Raw genomic sequence first — 25203 nt, forward strand, 5'->3', positions numbered from 1 at the left:
GGAGTATTCAGCATAATCCCCTCTCTGAACTTGTATGGCATTACAGGATGTCTCTTAATGGGGTTCTGCCCCTCCGCATAGAAGAGTGAAGACTCCCACTCACCCTGCTGCCCTCCGGATTGCTGGAGAAGCTTCTTCCTTCTCCTCCCATCCCTGGCCTGCTGTTTCCCAGGAAGAAGGCGTGCTGGAGAGTCACTGTCCCATAGGCAAGCTTGGTGTATGCTCCTTTGCTTTCACCTCTTTCACACACACACACACACACACACCCCTTCCCTTTTCCTCCACCCATCATCCTCCAGCAAAAAGCACCCTAGAAGAGGCCTGCCCACTGCCCGGCCACCCTCCTGACCCAACCACTCACTCTTCTTTTCTTTTTAAAAAAATATATTTTTATTGATTTTTTACAGAGAGGAAGGGAGAGAGATAGAGTTAGAAACATTGATGAGAGAGAAACATCGACCAGCTGCCTTCTGCACGCCCCCTACTGGGGATGTGCCCGCAACCAAGGTACATGGCCTTGACCGGAATCGAACCCGGGACTTTTCAGTCCGCAGACCAACGCTCTATCCACTGGGCCAAACCGGTCTCGGCACCACTCACTTTTCTTCCCCTGCAGTGGGACAGCCCTGCAGCCCTGCAGCCCTCAGACTCAAGGGAACTGGACAGAAGCCCTGACCCATTCACTCTCTGATCTGGCCTAACCGCTGCCGACGGGGATACTGTATTCCGTCTGACGCTTTTCCTGCTCCTTTGAGTCTGAAAGGGAGGAAGAGTGTGATTAATTAGCCCCTCCAAACGAGGCGGCACTTCACGTAGCTGTATGACAATTAGTTACGTAACCACTATTTTCCCCACATAAACAGTGAGACATTTGAAGGCAAAATCCACGAGTCACATTGTATTTCCAGAGCATCCAGCACAGTGCCTTGCTTGGGGCCTACATCTCTTCAATTACTGAATTAAATCATGAATAATACACGAGTTCTAAAAGTCCAGTGAATAGTGTTATTAAATGTGGGTAAATATGTATATAGATGTATGTAGATGTTTTTATGCACGTGCATGTATATATAACACATATAGTATATATAATAGTGCAACATGAAAAGAGTAGAGGAGGGAAAACATTTATAAAATCACTATAATCTCACAAACTGGGTAGGTAGTAAATTGAATTTCCTTCTCTTCTATTTCCCCTCGTATAAATTTGTAGATATTTATTTATATCTCCTTGATTATAGTACAGAGATTTCCCATGTAATCCCAGCCCCACGCATGTCTAGCCTCTCCCATTATCAATAGTCCCCTGCCAGAGTGGTACATTTGTTGCAATTGATGAACCTGTATGACACATCATTATCACCCAAAGCTCAGAGCTTACACTAAGGTTTCCTCTGGGTGGTGTACAATCTATGGGTTTGGACAAATGTACTAGTACGGTGGCATGTTTTCACGTCACGTGGAGTGTTTTCACTGCCCTAAAAATCTCCCGCGTCCACCTATTCCTCCCTCCCTCCAGGATATACATCTCCCACAGTGTCCAACTTCTTTCTTTACTGGCCCATCACCTTCCCCTCAAGAGGCATAACAATGGCTACACAGCATTCTACCCCATGAACCCACCCCGAGTTACTAAAGGCATTTTTTTTATCTTTGATTATTTAGGGTGGCTACTTTTTTAAAACTAAAAGTAACGATGGAAGAAATATTTTTGTGCTTCACACACTTCTAATTTTGCTCGTTTCTTTTTAGTTACCGCCTTGTAGTGGATTCTTGAAAAGGAATCTCTGTATCAAACGGGATACATACTTTTATGCTTTTTGACACACATGGCCAAGTAGCTTTGCATAGGCGATACATTCATTTGTCTTACCATTAGTTGTGCATGAAAGTACCCCTTCCACCAAACCCTCTCCAGGAGGAGATATCCCACTGCTAAAATTTACCCCCAAGGCTTTATAGGTCAATAAATGGTTCCTTTATTTATCCCACAAAAATTTACTGTGGGTCTGTAATGCCTGTGGGGCAAGAGCCATAAAGATTTTCAACCCTCACAAGATTCCCAGTCTAAAGGGAAATAATATAAACCAGAAACTACAGTACTTTCTGAAATCCCCACGTTTGAGACCATTGATTGAGTTGTGGTGAGTTAGGGTCCCCTGCTGAGAGGAGACCGCCTTCTTCATGACAGGCTCATAGGAAAAGTGATTCATTCTCTGGCTAACTGCTACATGCCCGCACTGCTGCACTAGCAAAGAATATTGGTTCAATTAAATTTAAAAAATTATCCCCCAAAACTTCTGAACTGAAAAAAATTACCATAAGAAAAGTCAAAAGATAAATGCCAAATAGGAAAAAATATTTGAAATATGTAACAGAGGCAAAGAACTGATATATAAGAGCACTTAGGGAGAGCATCAAGAAGACCAACAACCAATAAAGAAAATGGACAGAAGACACGAATAGTTCACAGAATAATAAATACAAATGGTCCTTAAACATATGAAAAGGCGCTCACTACAGCAGGGGATGGCACACTACGGCTGGCAAACCAAGCCTGGCCAGCTAGTGGCGTTACTGGCACTGAGCCATGGGCATTCACTGATGTTTTCTCTGGGCCTGCCTTAGCTACACTGCGGAGCTGAACAGTTAGAACAGGGACCCTACAGCCTGCAAAGCCGAAAGTCTTTATGATCTGACTCCTTTACAGAAAAAGCTTGCTGATCCGTGACCTAGAAAAAGAGAAATTAAATGACATTTGAATGTTATTTTTCTTCCATCAGACTGTTGAAAATTCATCAGTCTGAAACTACAATTGCAGGACCTTCTCATACTTCTTATAAAGAGTAAACTGATGAAACTCTTTAAATGGCAATTTGGTAATATTTATCTTTTTAAAACTTTTATTTATTTTAGTTCATCTTCACTGGAGTATATTTTTTCATTGCTTTTTTTTTTAGAAAAAAATTAAATTTAAAAAAGCAGTCATTCCATTTAAATTTCCAACAACCTTATTAGAAGTTATTGCGGTTATTATTATTATTAACGAAATGAGCACTTTCAGTAGAAGTTATTATAGTACGATCCCAAGGGGTAGCTTGCAAATTGTTGAAACAAGAAATGCTGACTCCTCCAATCCATGTGCTAAGATAGAAGGAAACAAAAAGTTGTGTACGGAGAACACCGATGGGCCCTGCGCCAAAGTGGGGAGTGAAGGGAGAACATGACTCTGAGAGAGTTTTGAAGACTGGGAGCCAGTTAGCCGGCCCAGGCCTGGAGGGAAGAATTCTTGGAAAAGAAAATGATTGTGCAAAGCAAAGAGGCGAGGAAGGCTCTGACAAATGGTTTAAAGGGACTAGAGTGAAGCCTCGGTCAGGGAGGGCTATAACTGAATAAGGGCATGGAAATGTCAAGGTCAGACACGGAAAGCTCTGGGAAGGCACAAAACAAACCGCTCAGATTGGAGTGCCTCAGACCACCCCCAAGCCTTTTCTCCCCGGCTTGCCTCCACTCTAGAGCATGTTCTTTCAGCTCCAGCACTATTGATACCTTTAACCAGTTAATGCTTTGGTGTAGGCCGCAGGGGTCTTCAAACTACGGCCCGCGGGCCACATGCGGCCCGCAGAGGAGTCTGATCCGGCCCGCCAGGTTTTTTGGGCAGTGAGCGCAGCCGAGGTGTTACAGTAGGAATTAGTAGTTCATATAGTCCGGCCCTCCAGCTCTCTGAGGGACCGTGATCTGGCCCCCACTTTAAAAAGTTTGAGGACCCCTGGTAGGGGGTTGTTAAGTGTTTCGATACCTGCTAGGTATCAGTGGCAGCCAACCCTCCCCGCTCCAGTTGTGACAACCTACAATGTTTCCAGACGTGGCCTAGAATCCCACCAGAGGGCAAAATCACCCCTGGTTGTGAACCACTGGTTCGGAGGTTAAAAAAGTGAAAGTTCTCATTTTTCCTGCCTCTCTTGCAGCTAGAGATGGCCATGTGACACAGTTCCTGCCAATGAAATATGAGAGCAGATCGACTGGAACATACTTGCTTTTACTGCCTTCTTTTGCTCTTGAATGAAGACAACAGCAGCAGCAGCAGCAGCCACTTTGCAGCCATGAGATGACACGCATAAAATAAAGACCGTGAAAATCACACTGAAGTTCATCCCTACATAGTTGAGTCCGTGGACGAACGCTAGCAAGCACCTACCTCCAGACTTCTTGTTTTGTGGGTAAGATAACGCCTGTGCATTTAGGCCCCCAAGTTAAGGTTTTCTATTATGTGCAGCTGAAAACAATGCTATAATTGTGAAATCATACAAAAGTTTTTGGGTTTTATGGCAGATATAGTGAGGATCCACTAAAGCAGGGGTCCTCAAACTTTTTAAAGTGGGAGCCAGATCATGGTCCCTCAGAGAGCTGGAGGGCCGGACTATATGAACTACTAATTCCTACTGTAACACCTCGGCTGCGCTCACTGCCCAAAAAACCTGGTGGGCCGGATCAGACTCCTCTGCGGGCCGCATGTGGCCCGCGGGCCGTAGTTTGAAGACCCCTGCACTAAAGGTTTCTAAATAATAAAAAGAATTGGGTCATCACACCTACATTTTGAAAAGATCATTTCGCTACAAAATACAATTATGAAGCAAGATCGGAGGCAGGTGTCCTAGGAAATGCCATTCTGGCCAGGCAGACAAAAACACGATGGGGACTGAACCATCTCAGGAGTGGTGAGAATAAAGGGGAGAGGATACATTCCAGAAACATTAGACCAACCCTAAGCAATTGGATATAGGCGGTGAAGAAGACGTATCAAAGGCTAAAAATTATATTTGTTGTTAGGTAATGCCTGGTACACAAAAGAAGGAGCATGTTTAAAGAGAAGAACAATATTCCATTCTAGGCTAGTTTGAATTTCAAATGCTTATGGCACATCCAACTGGTAATGTAAATGGCATTTAGATACACAATTTGAAAGTCAGGAAAGAGAAAGATAGCAGTAATTTTAAAAATATGTGTATGATAGAACTCAAAAATTTAAGTGCCAATAAAGTAATGTCACTTAGGACTTAAGTAGTATCAATGAAGTATAGGATACTTAAAATATAGATCAGAAAAGAAAATGAAAAATACAGATACTCACACAAACCCAGCATCCAGGTATAATTTACAGTAAAATGTGGTTACATATACATGTAAACACACACACATAAATGGTATTATACCTCAAATGCTGAATAACAGGCTTTCTTCAGTTAACAACATATCATAAACATCTTTCTACTTCCGTTAATATTCACTCAATTTTCTGATGTTTTTAATACTATAAACAGTTCTGAGATCAACTGTCCTCATGATAAAATTGTTGCCCATATTCCTAATTATTTCCTCAGGATAAGTTCTGAGATGTGGAATTGCTTGCTCTATGGTATACGTATTTTTAAGGCTTTCTTTTGACAGATTCTCCTAAGTCATTCTCTAGCCAGGTTATAGCAATTTACAATCCCATCAGCACTACATACAAGTACTCATCTCCCCACACTTTTCCCCAAAAAAGAAGTTAAATAATCACTCAAATCTTTGAAAAATTTGTAAAATAAAATGTTAATCTGATTGATGTTTTCCTTCTGCATTTGTTTAAGTGCTGGAATTTGAGCTGTTGGTGTTTTATCAGCCATTTGTATTTTCTCTTTGGTAGACTGCTGTCTCTTGTCCTTTTTCCCCTTTCCTTTTGGTATATTTACCTCTTATTGATTTGTAAGAGCTCTTTATATGCTAGAAACTTTAACCCTTTGTCAATGCTACCTTTCTTAGTTTGCATTTGCATTTAATTTGAGGGTTTGTTTTCATCAGCAGATACTTGAAAGTATTGGAATGTTCATGGTTTTGAATTGGCTATTGTGAAGAACGGGAACAGGATGTATCCAAAAGCAACAGAGAGACTGAAGCCGATTTGAAAGGCTCAGCTGAGGTTGGACACCATGCATTTTTAATGAGGTCAGTCTGCAAAGCTGGACCAGCGTTTGGTTATCTGAGTGCAGAGGGAGAAAGGGGAGGAAGTAAGATTCGCGCAGAGTTTGTATTTGCTTGATTTAATCAGACCCTGCACTAAGGAATGAGGGAATTATGCGTATGAGCAAGTTTGTTGCTGAAATAATGGATCACATGGGGCAAGATAAGAGATAACGGAAGTGCTGGGAAGGGTCAGGGCTGCCCTGTAGTTGAAAGCCAGACACAGCAGAATGAGATCCTGAGAAAGCTACAAGGTTAGGAAATGTTCTACAGTTTCCTTCCAGCAAACTTTTCCTATTGCTTCTGCTCCATTTATTCTCTTTCTTCTTTTAAAACAACCATGTATTTGTATCCATCACATTTACCATCACATTTTACAGTTTCTTTATTCATTTCCTTTACAGTCAGGCAGTGTTCCCCATCAAAATCAGAATCAATGTTCACCCATCGCACCTATTGATTGGACTGAGCACATTTTATTTCAGCCAATCCGTGTTCCATGGCCCTGCATCCTCTTTTTATCTTAGCCCATACTTACTTAATAGAAGCATTGTCTTCCTGCCTCACAAGCAATCTTTAATTCCAGAATGTGGGGTGGGAAGGAGAAAAGTTGAAAGAGAGCAAAACAGGGCTGAGCATCCTTTCAGCCTTAATAAGATCACAAGACACCCGGTAAACACCAAGCCATTCAATGAGTTACCACGCTCGGTGGTCACAGCTCAGGGTCATGCTGGCCAACATGGAAGGCTGCCAGGAACCTCCTGTGCCGAGAGGAGTTCCAAAGTCCAGCACCCTGCTTGCTCTCACCAGAGGTATTTTCTTGCAACAGCTGATTTGCAAGTGTCCTTTGAGGCTTTGAAAACTCCAGACCCTCTCTGACAAACACTTCATTTCGGGAGTGTCTTCAATATAGAGTAGAGGAACCATATGCAAGTGTTTGTTAAAACATCATACCAGAGTTTCAAACATCGCTTTTCCAGCCCCAATGTCCTCTTTCCCAAAATAACCTTGAAACAAGAGCAAAGCTGGGATTCCTCTGGTGGTGGGTGCCAGGGAAGGGAGGCCCCAGGCACTGAGCTTCCTTCCCGAAGGAGGCAAGGAGCTGATTGAGGGCCCAGGTCTTTGCATCTCAAAACTCAGCGCAGTAGAGCCCCTCTGCTCCCATGGCACAGCCTTTCTCTCCTGCACGCGCCCTGGCCCCAGCCCCAGGCCTCAGCTCCAGCCCCGCTGAGCCAGGAGAGCTACCTGAGACGAAGGAGAAGGTGGCCAGGATGCTGCTGAGCAGAGCCATGTCCATGCGCTGGGCGGTCAGAGGCTCCGTGCTGCGGCGGACGGGCGGCCTCCACGTGGCATCCAGAGGCGCCTCCCAGGGATGCTTCGGCTGGATCAGTGTGGTCCCTCCCTCTCTTCTCTTCTGTTTGGGAACACAAAGTAAGTGGTGAGAGCACGCTCCGCTTTCTTGAGGCTGTGCTCCAGGTAGCCTGGGCCCCACACAAAGAGCTAGCCTCCTCAATGCCAGCCAGCCTCCCTGCAGGCACCTAGGCCCTGTCCTCTTTGCTCTGGAGAGCTTCTTGGTTTTCCAGGAAGGAACGCCTCCTTCCACCTCTGTTTTTCCTGGCCTCTCTCCTTTCTCTTCCCTGTATCTTCCCAACGTTACATGTCCACACTCCTCCCTCACCCTTTCTGGTACTTTTTACTGTATTCTCCCTGTTTGCCTTTGCCCACGGTCACTTTAATCACTGCCCTGTCACCTACGCCCAGCTGGCCCTCCGCCTGGCTCTGCTTCCCCGCACCCCCGGCACCTGTGTACTTTGATCCGCTTGCCTCATCCCACAGATCACCAAGTGTGTGTCCTTGGCAGTGAGTCTGAGCTGGCTGCTCCAGGCCTACCGAAGTGGTTCCCGTTCTAAAATGCACCAAGAAGCTGGGGGCTAGGGCCCGCCCACCTGTTCATGATTCCACCTGTAGTGGGACGAGGCTATTTCAGATCCGTTCCCTCCTATCTCTCCTCATTCATTCTCCGTAGAGCAAATCTCATCATTTCATTTCTGCGAGTTGTGCACCCATCTCCTCCCTTTGGCCAACACCTACTTCCTGCTCAAACTAGCACCCACTCTCACCAACAGGGTCATCTTGATACTGTGTAAATCTGACCACTTCGCTCCATAGCCCAACCCTTTAACGAATCCCCGTTACACTTAATACAGCACACACCCACTTCCACACAAAATCTGATCCTTACCTCAGCTCCCAATTCATCTCCTAACCAGAGTCTACAGCTACACACATATATTCAGAGACACAAGCATGCCTAATGCTTCAAAAATGTCATATTTTTTTAGTGCCCCAAATACATCAAGCCCTTTTATTTTTTTTTAAGCATTTGAATGTGCTCTTCCTTTGGCCTAAAATGCCCACCTCCCCTGTCTGGCAAATGTTTCCTTTAAGAGAGAATTCAAAAGTTCAGTCCCCAAATACCAATGACTTCTTTTGCAGAAATAGAAAAGTCTATACTAAAATTCATATGGAGTCTCAAGGAATCCCAAATAGAAAAATGATATTGAAAAAGAACTAAGTTATATAAGTCTCACACTTCCTGATCAAAACTTTCTTCAAAGCTATAGTAATCAAAACAGTGTAGTACTGGTATAGACAGACATATGGTTCAATGGAATAGAATAAAAAGCCCCGAAATAAACCCTTACATATGTGGTCAAGGGACTTTCAACAATGTGCCAAGACCATTCAATAAAGAAAAAAGTATTTTCAACAAACGGTGTTGAGAAAATTGGGTATCCACATGCAAAAGAATAAAGTTGAATCTTACCTTACTTAAAAATTAACTAAAAATGTATCAAGAACCTAAACGTAAGAACTAAAACTATAAAACTCTTAAAGAAAATAGCCCAGCCAGCATGGCTCAGTGGTTGAGCATCAATGTATGAACCAAGAGGTCACAGTTCAATTCCCAGTCAGGACACATGCCCTCGTTTGCAGGCTCGATCCCCAGTTTGGGGTGTGCAGGAGACAGCTAATCGAGGATTTTTTCTTATCATTGATATTTCTATCTCTCTAACCTTACCCTTCCTCTCTGAAATCAATAAAATTAAAACAAAAACAAAAACCATCGGGGGAAAACTACATGACACTGAATTTGGTAAAAATATCTTAAGATATGCAAGGCAACAAAAGTAAAAGTAGATAAATTGGACTATGTCAGAACAAAATTTCTGTACCTCAAAGGACACAATTTACAGAGTGCAAAGGCTACCCGTCGAATGAGAGAAAATATTTGCACACCCTATATCTGATAAGGAGTTATCATCCAGATTATGTAAAGAATTACAACTCAATAACAATGAAGACAACCTATGCGGGCACATCCCCGGTAGAGAGTGTGCAAGAGGCAGCTGGCCGATGTTTCTTTCTCATCGACGTTTCTAGCTCTCTCTCTCTCCCTTCCTCTCTGTAAAAAATCAATAAAATATATTTAAAAAAAACAACAACACAAAAAACAATGAAGACAACCTAATTTAAAAATGGGCAAAGAACTTGAATAGACATTTCTCCAAAGGAGATATACAAATGATCAATAAGCACATGAAAAGATGCTTAACATCACTAATCACTATAAAAATCCAAATCAAAACCATCTCACACCCATTAGAATGGCTACCATCAAACAAACAACAACAACAACAACACACACAAAGAAACAGAAAATAACAAGTGCTGGAGAGGATGGGAAGAAATGGGATCCCTTGTATTAGTTGGGGGAAGAGTAAGTTGTGGAGGCGCTCTAGAAAACAGTATGGCAATTTCTCAAACAATAAAAGTAGAATCACCATGTGATCCAGCAATTTCACTTCAGGGCATATATCCAAAAGAACAGAAAACAGGATATCAGATATTTGCGCACCAATTATTATGAAGCATTATTCAAAGTAGCCTAAAGGTAGAATCAATCAAAGTGTCCAGCCACAAATGAATGAATAAACCAAATGTGGTATATACAGACAATGGGATATTACTCATAGCCTTAAAATGGAAGGAAATTCTGACACAGGCTACACCATGGATGAACCCTGAGGACATTGTGCTAAGTGAAATAAACCAATCATAAGGAATAAGTACTGTATGATTCCACTTATATGAAATAGTAACTAGAATAATCAGATTCATAGAGACAGAAGTAGAATGGTGGTTGTCTGTGGTTAGGGTCAGAGGGGATGGGGATTATTGTTTAATGGGTACAGAGTACAAAGTTTCAGTTTTGTAAGAAGGAAAGTCTTCTGGAGATGGATGGTGGTTGCACAACAATATAAACGTACTTAATGTCACTGAACTATACACTTAAAAATGGTTAAGATGGTAAATTTTATGTAACATGTATTTTCCACAAATGTTAAAATTAATAAAATTTAAAAAAGTGTTGATGATGCACAACAGGAAATTTTGAACATTAATTCATATAACGAATCCTGACATCAAATTTTGGTGTTAATAGGAATGGTAGCAGAATTATTTTGTAGTGATATGACAGTTGAAGACGATAACATTCTAATTTATATCAGACTATGAATATGGCTTAATTTTTAGAAAAAGATATTATCTCATATATCAAAAATTGGATAGTAAGTAATTAAAATCTATCACATTTATAGATTAATGGATAAAAACATATTGCATCAATAAATTAAAAAATGTGTTTGTATAAAATTTAATAAATTTTCATAATTAAAAAAAAAGTCTATTGCAGTGAAGTTCCAAATCCTGACTTTTTTTTTTTTTTTTTTTGCTATCAAAGTATTCAAATACTCTTCTAATAGTGCACCTATGGCATACTAATTAGAATGATCAGTGTATATGTCTGTCCCCACGACTGAAGAAGCATCATATAAATCCTTGTTACCCACGCACCTAACTCAGTGCTATGAAAGGAGGTTCTAAGTAAATTCTGGCTGACTTGCTGGCTGAAAAACAGAAAGAAAAATTAGGCCTGAGCTGTGTATGCTTAAGTCTCAGAGCATATTTCTGAGCAGGTCTGAGGGTGGGCCGCCTTCAACTCTAAAAGGATACCGACTGGCTCTGAGCGGGGTGCAAGATGGTCTTTAAGTGTCACAGAAACTCTTCCTGCCTCTCCTTATGCCCCAGGTGCTAACTGAGAGGCCTGCAAGAGCCAGAGGCAAGAGGAAGAGGGAAAAGAAAGCAGGCTGAGGCTGAAGAAAAACAACCTCTAGGAGTTCCACCCTAAAGACAATCAGGACACGGTTGGCACAAGCCAGCCAAGAGAGGGGTCAGGACACCGTTACTGTAGGGCCAGAGAGTATTTCAAGCGTTGAGGGCCATGGAATCTGTCTCAGCTCCTCCACCTTGTCATTGTGGTACAAAAGCCACCGTAGACGATATGTAAATGAGTAAGTACTGCTGTGTTCCAACAAAAACTTATTTTTGAAAAGAAGTGGACCCAAGTTGGTCCACGGACCATAGTTTCCAGACCTCCGGCCTAGTTCTTACTCCTCAAATCCGGTTCAAGGACCAGCAGCATTGACGCCACAGGAGAGCTTGTTAGATCTGCACAATCCTGGACACCACCCAAGACCCTCGGAGTCAAAATCTCATTTTACAAGATGCCCAGCAGAGCTTGCCCAGTGGGTCTGTGATCCACTTCAGCCTGAGCACTAAAATGCTGTAACAGCCGAAACTGGTTTGGCTCAATGGATAGAGCGTCGGCTTGGGGACTGAAAGGTCCCGGGTTCGATTCTGGTCAAGGGCATGTATCTTGGTTGCGGGCATATCCCCAGTAGGGGGTGTGCAAGAGGCAGCTGATCGATGACTCTCTCTCATCGATGTTTCTAACTCTCTATCTCGCTCCCTTCCTCTGTACAAAATCAATAAAATATATTTTTTTTAAAAAATAAATAAGTAAAATAAAATAAAATGCTGTAACAGCACAGGCCCAGGGGGAGTTTCGCTGAGTGCCTCCGTTATAAATCTGATCGAGGGCAGGAGAGCACTCCTTGCTGGCCCTGCCATACAGTCCGTTCTCCAAGTGGCTCTGAGCACCTTAGTGAAGACACCAAGACCCAGGGAGGTCTGGAGAGAGGAGATCCTGTTCGGGAGAGCTGCCAATGAGACAGGTCTGTAGAGTCGGAGAAGTGAAGAACCCCAAACTCTGTGCCTCAACCCTTCTCCCTGAGACCTCCCTTAGGAGTGGTTGGACAGCTCCAGGTAGCTCTGGCAGTTTTCCCTCTAGTTAAGTGCTGGCCTGTTTGGCTCAATGGATAGAGCACACGTGTCAAACACAAGGCCCGCGGGCCAAATCCAGCCCGCCAGGCCTTGCAATGTGGCCCACACCGCGCTGTCATCACTGCACTCCGCTGTCAGTTTATGACATTGTCAGTTTATGACTGTTCAGTAAACCATTCGGCCCGCGATTTAGGCTGGATTTTAGATTTTGGCCCCTTCTCTGATTGAGTTCGACACCCCTAGGATAGAGCCTTGGCCTGCGGACTGAAGGGTCCCAGGTTCAATTCTAGCCAAGGGCACATGCCTGGGTTCTGGGCTGGATTTCCAGTGGGGGACATGCAGGAGGCAGCCAATCAATGATTCTCTCTCATCTTTGATGTTTCTATCTCTCTCTCCCTCTCCCTTCCTCTCTAAAATCAATAAAATATTTCTTAAAAAACAAACAACAACAACAAAACATTATCACACCTCCTACTGTGATGGTTAATTTTGAGTTAACTTGACTGGCCATAGGGCGTCCAGATCGAACATTATCTCTGGGTGTGTCTGTGAGGGTGTTCCGAGATGAGATTAGGATTTGAATCGATGAACTCAAGGAAGTAGATGGCCCTCGCCAGCGTGGTGGGCATCATCCAGTCTGCTAAGAGCCAGCATAGATCCAAAGGTGGAGGAAGAGGGGATTTGCTCCTTGTTTCCTGCCTCACTGTTTGGGCTGAGACATCCCATCTCATCTCATCTTCTCTGGCCCTCAGATTAGGCTTCAGGCCATCAGCTCCCCTGGCTCACAGGCCTGTGGACTCAGACTTGTCAGCCTCTGTGATTACATGAGCCACTTCCTCGTAATAAATCTACAGATAGCCCTAGCCAGTTTTGCTCAGTGGATAGAGCGTCAGCCTGCAGGCCAAAAGGTCCCGGGTTCAATTCTTATCAAGGGCACATGCAGGAGGCAATCAGTCGATGTATCTCTCTCACTTTGATGTTTCTCTCTGTCTTTTCCTCTCTCTCCCATTCTCTCAAAAAATCAATGGAAAAATATCTTCGAGTGAGGATTAAAAAAATAACTATAAAATATACATATACAAAATCTCCATCCCATTGGTTCTGTTTCTCTGGAGAACCCTAATCAATACATCTGCCAATATAAAGGTAAGGGACATGGAGCACTGCTCCACCCCAAAGTGCAGTTTAGTGTTCTATTCCTCAAGGAAGCTCCTTGTCACTGGCTATAGGTCCTAAAACAGCGATTCACAACTTTGGGCATTTTTCCCCACCAGGGGACATCTGACAATGTCTGGAGACATTTTTGGTTGCCGCAATTGCAGTGAGGGTTGATGTGGCATCTAGTGGGTAGGGAGCAAGGAGACTTCTAAACATCCTACAATGCATGATAGCTCCCCCACTCCCCACAAAGAACTGTCTGGCCCAAGATATTAGTATACTGAGGTTAAGAAACCCTGTTCTAGAACAAACATCATTACTTCACCGACCAGTCCAAGTGCCTTGTAGTGTTTGCAAGCCTCATGCACAACACCAATACACAATCAGAAATGTGTCAGAGAGACGGGCTGCATGGCAGCTCCCAGCAGCCTTGATCAGGGCATCACAATTCCAAGCCCTGGGCCAGCAAATCAATGTTCCCAGTGACCAGAGTGTACAGGCTCTGGGAAAACAACCAACATTAACCATTAACATTCTGCCCTCAAGAGAACAGAACATCAACCAGTACCAGCTTATTCATTCACTAGAAGCCCAATGCATGAATTCGTGCACAGGTAGGGTCCGGCCAGCCTGTCCCAATTGGAGCCAATTGGGGCGGGGCCAGCTGGGGGAGGAGCTTTGGGAGGTTGGCTGGCCAGCCAAGCCCGCTGGTTGAACTCCCGGTCCGAGGGGACAATTTGCACGTTAGCCTTTTAGTCTATAGGGTAACTGGAGAGCCACCTGCCTCAAGATCTAGATCAAGTCCTCCTCCAGGCAATGTGACCCTGGGGATTATCTTGGTGAGGGCAAAATTAGGACTAAGGAGCTGTAGATTTCCAAAGCTGGGGCTTTCTTCTTCTCGTGACGCCCCCTTGGTTAATCTTACACTATTCCAGGGGAAAATCAGGTCTAGAAAAAACTCTAGGGAGAGTCAAACAGCATCGAAGCAAGCTCTCATTGGACAGAACCTACCAATCCTTATAAATCTTCCCTTCTGACAGATTCCTTTCATCTGTGACCCAAAGCTCCTTCACCTAATTATAATAACAAACTGCAACATGATTGAAAAAAGATGGCTCCTGTCCATGACTCACATCTCAGAATTTTGCCTTCCTGAACACATGCTGGTCTCCTTGATGAAAATAACAACCCATCCTATGGGTGCTGCCTTCTAGACTGAATGGCTAATTGCATGCATTTTATGCTATCTCTCACTGGCTTTCCTGTTAAAGATAACCTCATTTCTAGTGCTGCAAATCCATCTTCTCTGCATCCCATTTACATCGAGTGTAATCACTGAATGTATAAAATGAAATGTACCTCGTGATGATAGAGTTCATCTTAAGTGGCAGTATAAACAGTGAGCACCCCTGGCATGTAAGCCCCCATGCAGGGGGCTATCTTATGACATCATGGTGTGCAGAGGCTGGTAAAAAATCTCATTACCCCCTAGTTCCCTGGGGAGAGGTGTGCTGTCAGGAACAGAAGAATCTGTGGTAAGAACAGTTCATCTCTGGTGACATGAGTATCCAGCAGTACAGGTCCCGAAACGTGGTTGGCCCCGTTGGCTTCTCAGGCTCTGAAAGGAAACAGAAAAGGCACAACCACCATCAGAGAGCATCACACGCCCAGGAGGTCACAGCACGCGTCAGACCTGGTGTCATCATGAACCACTGAGCAGAGTGCCTTGGTGATGTTTGTCTGGATCCCTCTAGAGATGGAATGAGAGGGCAAAGCCCACTGCCAATTAAATCTGAAATCTGAACCAGACAGCCGGAGAAACCGACCTCCCAAGGCCATCGCAGAGAGGAAAGCAACGGGGTAGAAGATCAAAGACACATGCTTCCTTTTCCCTCCTGCCAGCCAAAACCCACAAAGCCGCTAGAGTGGGATGCGTCCACATGGGCCCTCATCGGTGAAGTCTGAGGCCGGCCTCTCTGGAACAGGAAGGGAGGGGACTCAGTTCCCAGAGAGCAATGCCCAGATGGGCCGTGAAACGACGTCTCATGAAGAATGTGTGGGCAGGAGAAAGCTGGAAACGCCGACGTGTGGATTCCCGCAGCCTGTGCCTCTCATCCAGGAGTCTCAAGGCCTCTGCTCACCCAGCAAAGAAGCCAGAGGGGCCTCTGGGAGGCCTGGGTCCCACCCAGACACACTCATTCATTTGTCATCACTGCTTCCTGCCGACTCCCTCAGCATCCGACTGCTGATGGTTTGTTTGCGTCTTTGTAGGTATGTAACCCCGCTGCCTCTGCCTCACAAGGACCTGTGGCACCTTCCTATCGCCATGTCACCGGTGAAGAAATGAAGGGAGGGAATCTTGCATGATACCACGACACCAGCAACCAGAGAGGGTTGGACCTGCATTACCACCATTTGCCCACCATCCAGAACTGAAATATCATTGCTGACGTGTACACATAAGGAACTGTTTGACACTGAAATTGGGTCTCAAAAGAACTGGTGGCCCAGAAAGAAGCTCACTACAGACTGGTTCATATGCCTTTCAGCGTAACGATTATTGCTTGTCTCATTTTTTATTCTTATAAGTATATTGCCAGTAGGACATGATCTCACTCATCCAGGGGAAATGGTGAACAACATAGACTGATGAACAAGAACAGACCCAGAGATAAGGAGCCATGGGTCAGACTGTTGGGCCTCAAAGGCAGGGTGGGGATAAAAGGGAGAGATCAACCAAAGGACTTATGTGCATACATGTGAGCCTAACCATTGGTCAAGGACAATAGGGGGGGTGGGGGCATGAGTGGAGGAGGGGGATTGGAATGGGGGGTGAGGACAAATATGTGATACCTTAATCAATAAAGAAATTTAAAAAAAAATAATTTAAAAAAATGAAGGAAACTGGCAGCACAGCCCTGGTCATTCTTTGGAGACGTGTGCACCAAATGTGTGGCAGCAGCTCTCTGAGCCGTGCTCACCCTCCACTCCACCCGAAGAAAAACCGCCCTAAGGACTGACGCCAGCGTGGCCACACGGAGTCTGAGATGCAAGGGCTTCCATGGAAAATGGCTCCCACAGCACAGGATGGAAAGAGGATGCACGTGGCCCCCAACTGAGCAGAGGGAAACCCGATTTTCTCCGCGGGACGGACAAACACCTGTGGATGACACATCCAACGTGCTGGCCCGCCAGCTGCTCGGCTCCCTTGGCTCGGCCAACCTTCCCCCGCAGCCCATTGCAGCAAACCATTTCCAGGGGCATATCCTGGACCATGTCGTCACCTGCAAAGTGCTGACTCTGGAGTTGGGGCTGTGAACTCCTTCGGGACAGAGACTGTGTTTTTGTTCATCTCTGTGTTCTCAGAGTCCCCCACAGTAAGTGCCCAGAGCTGGTGTTGAGTGACTGTTGATGAATGAATGACTTACACTTAGAAATCCCATTCTCCAACCAGAACCTCACATCCTTCTGCCTTTCACTCCTGGAATCAAAGTAAACACGCTCCCAACCTGTCTGAGATCTCGGGCTCCTTATACTCTCTAGCTCACCCAGAATACAAGTCTCATTCTACAATCACTTTTCTCTGCACAGCCTGCCTACTGTAACTACACCACACTCGGCTCTTACCAGGACCTTTCTGCTGCCTTCCCCCGACCCCCAGCCTAAGCACAGGACTCCTCCAGCCCTCATTGCCCACTTTACTGCCCACAGGCTGAGTATTTCTGAAAAAAAAAAAAAAAAAAAAAAAAAGATCATTCTTACTAGCATCATTGCAAACGTTTGGCTTATATCCTCAGTGAGGGCCTTGTGTTACTAGGAACTAATGGAACAGAGCAGAGAACCCAGACACAGGCCCACACAACTACGCCCAACTGATATTGGACAAAGGTGCAAAAGCAATTCAATAGAGGAAAGACAGCCCTTTCCACAAATGGTGCTGGAGCATCCATAGGCAAAAAAAAGTAAGCCCCAATCTAAGTCTCACACCTTATATAAAATTAACTCAGAATGGACCAAAATGTGTAATGTAAAACTATGCAACTTTGGGGGGGGGAATAGGAGAAAACATTTGGGACCTAGAGCTGGACAAAGAATTCATAGACTTGACACCAAAATCACAATCCAAAACAGGAAAAATTGATAATTTGGACTTCATAAAAAAAACATTTCACCTGTGTTAAGAGGATGAAAAAGACAAGCTATAGAGTGGGGGGAAATACAGGGGTGGGCAAATGTAGGTTTATAATTGTGAGTACACCAAAGACAGAGTTAATAAAACTATTCTGAGCATCATAACCTGCATGTCTTTTTCCATACGAACGACTGTCCACTTTTGCCCACTTCTACTTGCAAATCATACCTACTAAAGGGAAAAGTATCCAAAATATATAAAGAGCCTTCGAAACTCAACATGAAAAGAGTAAACAACCCATTTAGAATAGGGACAAAGTCGTGAATAAACAGTTCACAGAAGAAGATATACATATAGCAAATAAGCACATGACAATATATGCAACATCATTAGTCACTAGGAAAATGCAAATTATAACCATACTGAGATACCACTAAATACCTATCAAAATGGCTAAACTAGAAACTAACACCTCGAAATATTGACAAGGGTGTGGAGAAACCGTATCATCCATACATTGCTGGTGGGAATGTAAAAACAAACAAACAAACAAACAAAACAAAACAAAACAAAACAAACAAAAACCACACAGCTATTCTGGAAAAGTTTGGCATTTAAAAAAAACAAAAAACAAAAAAATAGACATGAGATTATCATGCAACCTAGCAATTGCATTTTGGGGATTTGTCCCAGAGAAATGAAGATTTGTCCGCATAAAACCCACACAGATATTTATAGCAGTTTTATTTGTAATAGCCCCAAACTGGAAACAACTCAAAGTTCCTTCAATGGGTGAATATTCAAATAAACTGTGGTATATCCACACCATGGTACACTACTCAGCAAGAAAAAAGGAACATACATTTCACACATGCAACAGCATGAATGAATCTCTAAAAAAAATTATGCTGAGTGAAAAAGTTTAATCCCGGAAGGTCACATATTGTATGAGTTCATTTATACAACAGTCTTGGAATGTCAAAATTATAGAAATGGGAACAAATGAGTGGTTTCTAACGTGGTAACAAATGAGGAGTTAAGGAAAGAGTGGGATTAGAAGGGGAGGTAGGGTAGCTATAAAAAAGCAACAGAGAGATCTTTGTGATGAAGGAACTGTTCCTGTCTCTTGACTCTATCAAGGTCAAATTACAGTTGTAATATTGTACTATAATTTTTCAAGTTGTTACTATTAGGGAAACTGATTAAATGGAACATAGGATCTTTATATTGACTCTTGTAAATGCATGTATCTCTGAAATTATCTCCCCCACCAAAAAAAGTCTAATTAAAAACAAGTGTGCATGATCTCCAGAGTCATTCAGAATCATTACCTTCGCATTAAAGTTTAAAAAGCATTCATCTAGCCGAAACCGGTTTGGCTCAGTGGATAGAGCATCAGCCTGAGAACTGAAAGGTCCTGTGTTCGATTCCAGTCAAGGGCATGTACCTTGGTTGGGGGCACATCCCCAGTAGGGGGTATGCAAGAGGCAGCTGATTGATGATTCTCTCTAATCGATGTTTCTAACTCTCTATCCCTCTCTCTTCCTCTCTGTAAAAAATCAATAAAATATGTTAAAAAAAAAAAAAAAAAAAAAGCATTCATCTAGAATACTCAACCAGGATGTCAGGGGAAACTCGAAATTCATGTTCAGGAGGAGCAGTTGAAGGGAAGAGAACATTTCATCTTGGGAAATCTTGGAGATGAAAGTTTTCGTTTTCCAGCACCTGCCGGGATTAAACAGGAGGGGGTCCACTTGGTTTGTGTGGCACCAGGAGACAGAGGCTGATGTAGGGGAAAGGGCACACGCTTCAGGAGTGATCAGGCCTGAGCTAAACCCCAAGTGCCACTATTTCCTATATTAAGCCTGGGCAAGCCAGTTAACACTGACCCTCTGTTTTCTTGTCAGAACACCAGGCTTGTGATTTCTATCTCAATCCATCAATCAGCGGCTAAAGCTGGGAAACAGAAACTGCGCCAAGTAGTTGCAAAAGAAGGAATGTGGTGAAGGGAACTGATTGCAGTGATAAAGAAAGAAGTACATGCGGAAGGTGATAGAGAAGCTGAGATTTGCAGATTGCTGCAACGATGGCAAGAGTTTAAAGATCTCCCAAGAGTTTAAAGATCTCCAACTGGGATGGCTTTAAAAAGACAAATTCCTTGGAGTAAGGTCGCATAGGGTAGGACCTTGAGGTAATCCAGATTAGCAATAACAAGCAGCAGGCGGCTGAAGGAACAAAGGGAGGGGCTGGTGTTACCCAGGAGCCGGGTCATCAGGTAAGATGGAGACTCAAACAGTGGGAGCTGGAGCCATGGAGAGGCAGTCACTACTGGGAGGAGATGCTCCATGAAGAGAAAGAGGGAGGATGTGCCCTACCTTCCTCCCTCCCTCTACCCCAACCTGCTACTGGGGCCTCCATGGCCAAACCCGACAGGAAGCCAGAGCATCCTGGAAGGGCAGCCTCCAGGCCAGCCCCTGCTCTCCAGGGCAGAGCAGGGGTCAGAGGCAAACAGACCCAGGGCTGGAACAATCACAGGAGGTTTGTGAGGACGCAGAATATGTAAGATGCCTAGCACATAGTAGGTGCTCAATAAATAAATGGTAATTATAACATATATGGGCCAGATTTTTATAATGGGCATTTTGTACCACATTTTCGCATTACTTTGTATCTGAATACATAGAAGCCCAAGCGGGGATATTTGGCTCATGCCACAAGCACTCTGCCAAGAATGCTTTTTTTTTTTTCCTCCCTCCAAATGAGCAGCATATCTGAGAAACGTGAAAAGCAGGCCTGTCCTAAAGTTTCATTGTATAAAGCAAATGTTGAGTTTTCACAGCTGCTGGCTGCAGTCTACCCAGAGGAATCGTTTCAGTGAAATATTAATCTCTGAGAAAGCCACACTAGGGGAAGACTACACAGTAATTCAAGCAGCATGTGCAAAATGTATTTAGCGCTGGCCAGGAACGGTTTTAATTATGTGGAGCCTTCGGAATGAGAACAAAGTGTTGAAGATGTTTGACTACGTCACAAAGGCTCTGGGTGCTCCCAGCTCTCTCCCCAGCTTGGTGTATTTCTGCAGCCCCCGAACCTTAAACACAAAGGAAGCCCCCGTGGAGCTGGAGGATGGCTGTGTCAGAACCAGCAGAAAAACAACCCAGACGGAAAACATCAGCGTCAGCAGTCCAAAGACCTCCCGTGCAGTGTGAAGGTCAGGTGCCCAGCGTGGAAGAACCACCAAGGTAGGGACAGAAGGAGGGGTGAGACCCCAGAGGAATTTTCAAAACCTGGGAGGCAGGATGCAAGATGGTTTCATCAGAGGTCAGTGTTTGCTGTGCATCCGCAGAACGCCTACCATTTCCTTGGAGTTTCTGATGAAGCGCTTGGCTGAAGTAGCACCTGGGAGTAAGGAAAAGGCCAGGGCCCATCCCTGAGGATGATGTGGGCACCGGAGACAGGTCCTTGAAGGTAAGAGTTGAGCTAACACTACGGATCTTAAAACTGATCAATGAGCTGAAACCAGTTTGGCTCCGTGGATAGAGCGTCGGCCTGCGGACTGGAAGGTCCCAGGTTCGATTCCAGTCAAGGGCATGTACCTTAGTTGCAGGCATATACCCAGTTGGGTATGTGCAAGAAGCAACTGATTGATGATTCTCTCTCATCGATGTTTCTAACTCTCTATCCCTCTCTCTTCCTCTCTGTAAAAAAAAATCAATAAAATATATATTTTTTTTAAAAACAAACAACCGATCAATGAGTAGAAGCCATGAGGTGTCCTCTAGGTTGGCGGAACAGACAAAAAAACCAGGAAGTTATAAACTAGCTTTTGGCCTCTAGGTTCTGTCCATAGGTGTCAGGAAGCCTCTACGAAGGAGAAATCAGAAATGGACATGAGTTTGGAAAAGAGACAAGCGAAAGCTGGCCCTGGGAGGCAAGCACATGGCTGGAGGTGGGCAGGAAGGTTCTCAGGACTAGCCTTAGAGCTTTGGGTTGGCCCACCGGCTCCGATGCCCCGATACCTAAGCCCAGAGGGTCAGGTCTCAAAGGTTTACTGTTTCAAGTCAGATAAACTCAGGCAAGAAGATGGTCTGGTTCGAGCTGGGAGGAGGAAGGCAGGGAGCCATACCATCCTGACCTGAAAGGGAAGTCCAGATGTTGAGGTTGGGACAAGGGGAAGATGGAAGACTCGACCTGGATTTCCCAGAGATCTTTCCAGCACAAAGTGTCCTAAATTCATTGCCCCCACCAACCCACTTTCTCTGCTCTCTACAGTGTTCATAATATCCTGAGCTTCCCAATCACTCAGGCTCAAACTTGGGGGTCTTCTGCTAAAAATTCTATCTCATGTCCATTCTAACTCTCCATCCTCACTACCACTCACCCAACTCGGGAATTCCTTCCCTTTCTTCTCTCCTTACCCCAATATCATATACTGGTGTCAGAGCTCTACCTTCTGAAACAAGTGATCTAATAATGCCACGTTCTGTTCTAAGATTGTCACCTGCGAAGTAAAATTCAAATGGGAGCCCACGGCTCTTCCTGGCTTCTTCCCGGCCCTTCCAACACAGCCCAGTGCCGAGGCACACTTCCCACCTGGTTCCACCTCTAGGTTGTGCTCTGCCACATGTACTTCGCTACATGACTGCATTTCTGGATCCTTCCCATCCTTCAAGATCCATGTCACGTCCCCTCCTGCAAGAACATTTTTCTGATCCTCCCCTACGTATATACTTGCTCCCTCCTTTGGACTCTCCTAATCCTGTGTGCCAATCTTTTGCAGGCAGTAAGAGTCCATGCTTTTTATCTATTTGCATTAGGCTATACACTACTTGAGAAAAGGGGCCTTATATCAGAGTCTACTTCATGGAGGAGGCACAAGCAGATCCAGGAACACCAAGTTTGGCCAGCTTGTAAGAAATATAAAGAAGTTTGGGGGGAAAGCTTTGGAAAGGAAGCTTGGAGTCATACTGAGATCCTGGAGTGGTCATTAAAGCCATTTCAAAGCCATTATCTGAAGCATGAAAGTAGATGAGGTAACCCTGACAAAGGCCAGGACTGAACCCCGGAGAAGGAAGAACGCGCCATGGAGACGGGCAGGAAGTGGTCAGACAGAATCACAGCCTTCAGGCCACACTGGGAATGAAAAGAATTTCAGCCCCATGGGTCAGCCCCACCATATGTGCTTGAATAATTATGACCAATCCCGCGTGGCTTTCTCTCTAGTATTGCACGTAGGGCAGGACATGTGGGCAGGCTTGTGGATCCTTATCCCAGGCCATTAAAGAGCAACTCACTTGCCATTTGATTCCTAACCAGTACTTAAGTGAAGGCTTCATTCAGTCTCCCACCAGGGAGGTCTTCCAAGTCCAGCATATCAGAGGTCTCAGAAATAATGCCCGCCCAGGACCATGCAAAGGGGAACAAGGAGCATTCCGGGCTCTGAGGCTTTTCTGTTTTGGCCTTCTAGTCCCAAGCTAACTTCTAGCCATATCACAATTATAAAAACCAGAGCATAAGCACAGGGACCCTGATGAAGTCAGAGAGATGGATCAAAAGCCCTTACTATATGCCCAGCTGACATGGCTTAGTGGTTAAGTGTTGACCTATGAACCAGGAAGTCACGGTACAATTCCCGAGCAGAGAACATGCCTAAGTTGTGGGCTTGGTCCAAAGTGGAGGGGTATTCAGGAGGCAGCCAATCATTAATGTTATCTCATCATTGATGTTTCTCTCTCTCTCTCTCTCTCTCTCTCTCCCTCTCCCTCTCCCTCCTTCTCCGAAATCAATAAAAAAAAATATTTTAAAAAACCCTGACTGTAGAGAGTCTAGAAGCCCAGCAACCCCTCACGGAGCAGGAGAAGAGGGAAATCCTAGGTAGCGGGCACCAGCCTTCCTGCAGGAACTGAGTGGATCCTTCCACCTGAGACTCCTGCTGGCTCCTCACCAGGGGGAGCTAGTCCCACAGCCACACAGGCCCGGCTCTGCGCCAACGCAATTCAATGCAGACAAGGTGCTGAGCACCTGGGATGTGACAGCCCTGAGCTGGGCAGACACCTTTCTGAGTCCCACAGGGAGGCCCCATCAAGCCAGCTCGGCAGCTCCCCTGAAACCACAACGGTCTTACACCTCCCCCCAACACAACGGAGCTCCACTGGCTTGTCTCTAGTGTCCTACAAAGGCTTGATTTAAGTACCACTTTAAAAGTCATTTTTAAAACTGCAAACAGACACCCTCAAGTATGTGACATGCCAAATGTGAACCATCACAGACCCCACAAACTACACGTATAGCCATGCCCACCTGCAAATGCAGGCTCTCTTGCCAACGCAGTGAATATGTCTGAACACATGTGGACAGGGCATAGATTAGGAAAGCTATAGATCCAAACATGTCTTCTAACAGTTCATACCATAGTCTCCTCATGCTGTGAAACTGTCTGATCAAGCATGTTTCCACCTCCCGGGCTCACACTCAGCTAAATGCAGACAAGGCCCGGGGTACCTAGGCTCACGTAAAGATGTAATAATACACTGGATAGTATAAGTGATATGTGGCACAGTGGTTAAGTATTGTCCGTAGCTTTCATGCTTACTTGATCCTTAAGAGTGCTTGGCGGGCTTTTAAAATTCCAAACAAGCCGAGGCCGGTTTGGCTCAGCGGTAGAGCGTCGGTCTGCGGACTGAAGGGTCCCAGGTTCGATTCCGGTCAAGGGCATGTACATTGGTTACGGTAGGGGGTGTGCAGGAGGCAGCTGGTCGATGTTTCTCTCTCATCGACGTTTCTAGCTCTCTATCTCTCTCCCTTCCTCTCTGTAAAAAATCAATAAAATATATATTTTTTTAAAAATCCAAACAAGACCAACTCGGAAATGCAGGGCCATGTCGTAACCATCCCTCCTCACCCCACAAAGTGTCCTGGTGAGTTCTGACTCAACATGCCAAATTAATTTTTTTTATTGTGTTAAAGGTTTTAAGTGATTACTATAGAGAAGCAGGCACTGAAGCTTCTGAAAATAATTTAAATAACATCATACCCAACTCGTAATGGCAAGTATATTTTGGGGAAGCATTTCTGTCAAACAAAGATATAACTTGGTTGAAGAACCTGTTCCTCTATTTCATTTAGATGCTTTATCATTAAGACATGCGAACAGTCACGTAGTGTTAGTGAGTCCATTTTAAAACCAAATTTTGCTGTATTCCTCTTTCAAGTTTTTGGATCACTTTAATCAGAATAATCTGACTCTGCTTAAAAGCATCATCACTCCCAATGTCTAGCTGTCACAATTCTCTGCAGGCTGTCCAGCCAGCACACAAAATACAGGGATGCATTAAGAGTGAGGAGGCTACGGGGCTGCAACTGTCATCCCAAACCCTCAATTTCAAATTTCCTAGCTCATCATAACAATCTCGTTGTTTTCACTTGTTAACTGTAAGTTACCAATTAGAACTATCACATAAAATGATAATGTATACAAAAATATGTTTCTTCTGCTTTCCTCATTGATAATCCATGTTAAGATTTCATTTGAAGAGTTTTAAGCCTAAAGAGTTGAAAATCAGCTCTAGCCAGTTTTGCTCAGTTGATAGAGCGTTGGCCTGCGGACTGAAGGATTCCAGGTTTGATTCTGGTCAAAAGTGACCAGGTTTCAGGCTTGATCCCCA

At 44.5% G+C, this 25203-nt stretch overlaps 1 protein-coding gene and 1 long non-coding RNA gene across 13 annotated transcripts in view; one reads left to right on the forward strand and one right to left on the reverse strand.

Moving 5' to 3' along the window:
• LOC311631350 overlaps positions 1-25203 on the forward strand; it is a 741950-nt gene that overhangs the window by 701598 nt on the left and 15149 nt on the right. The gene's annotated exons all lie outside the window — the stretch shown is intronic.
• The window catches only part of EVA1A (eva-1 homolog A, regulator of programmed cell death), a 52173-nt gene that overhangs the window by 8759 nt on the left and 18211 nt on the right, over positions 1-25203 (reverse strand). The window contains exons 2-3 of one of the 3 annotated variants that reach the window (XM_084901388.1): positions 14893-15025; positions 7246-7414 (exon numbers count right to left, since the gene is read on the reverse strand). In XM_084901388.1, coding sequence (XP_084757514.1) covers positions 7246-7297 — 52 coding nt within the window. In that variant the 5' untranslated portion in view covers positions 7298-7414; positions 14893-15025. Of the gene's footprint in view, positions 1-7245; positions 7415-7538; positions 7767-14892; positions 15026-25203 lie in introns of those variants that run through there. The other 2 variants (XM_084901389.1, XM_084901387.1) reach the window with 2 other exon arrangements.

The sequence above is a fragment of the Pipistrellus hanaki genome, assembly GCF_964339955.1.
Source record: "Pipistrellus hanaki genome assembly, chromosome: 12".
Taxonomy (NCBI): domain Eukaryota; kingdom Metazoa; phylum Chordata; class Mammalia; order Chiroptera; family Vespertilionidae; genus Pipistrellus; species Pipistrellus hanaki.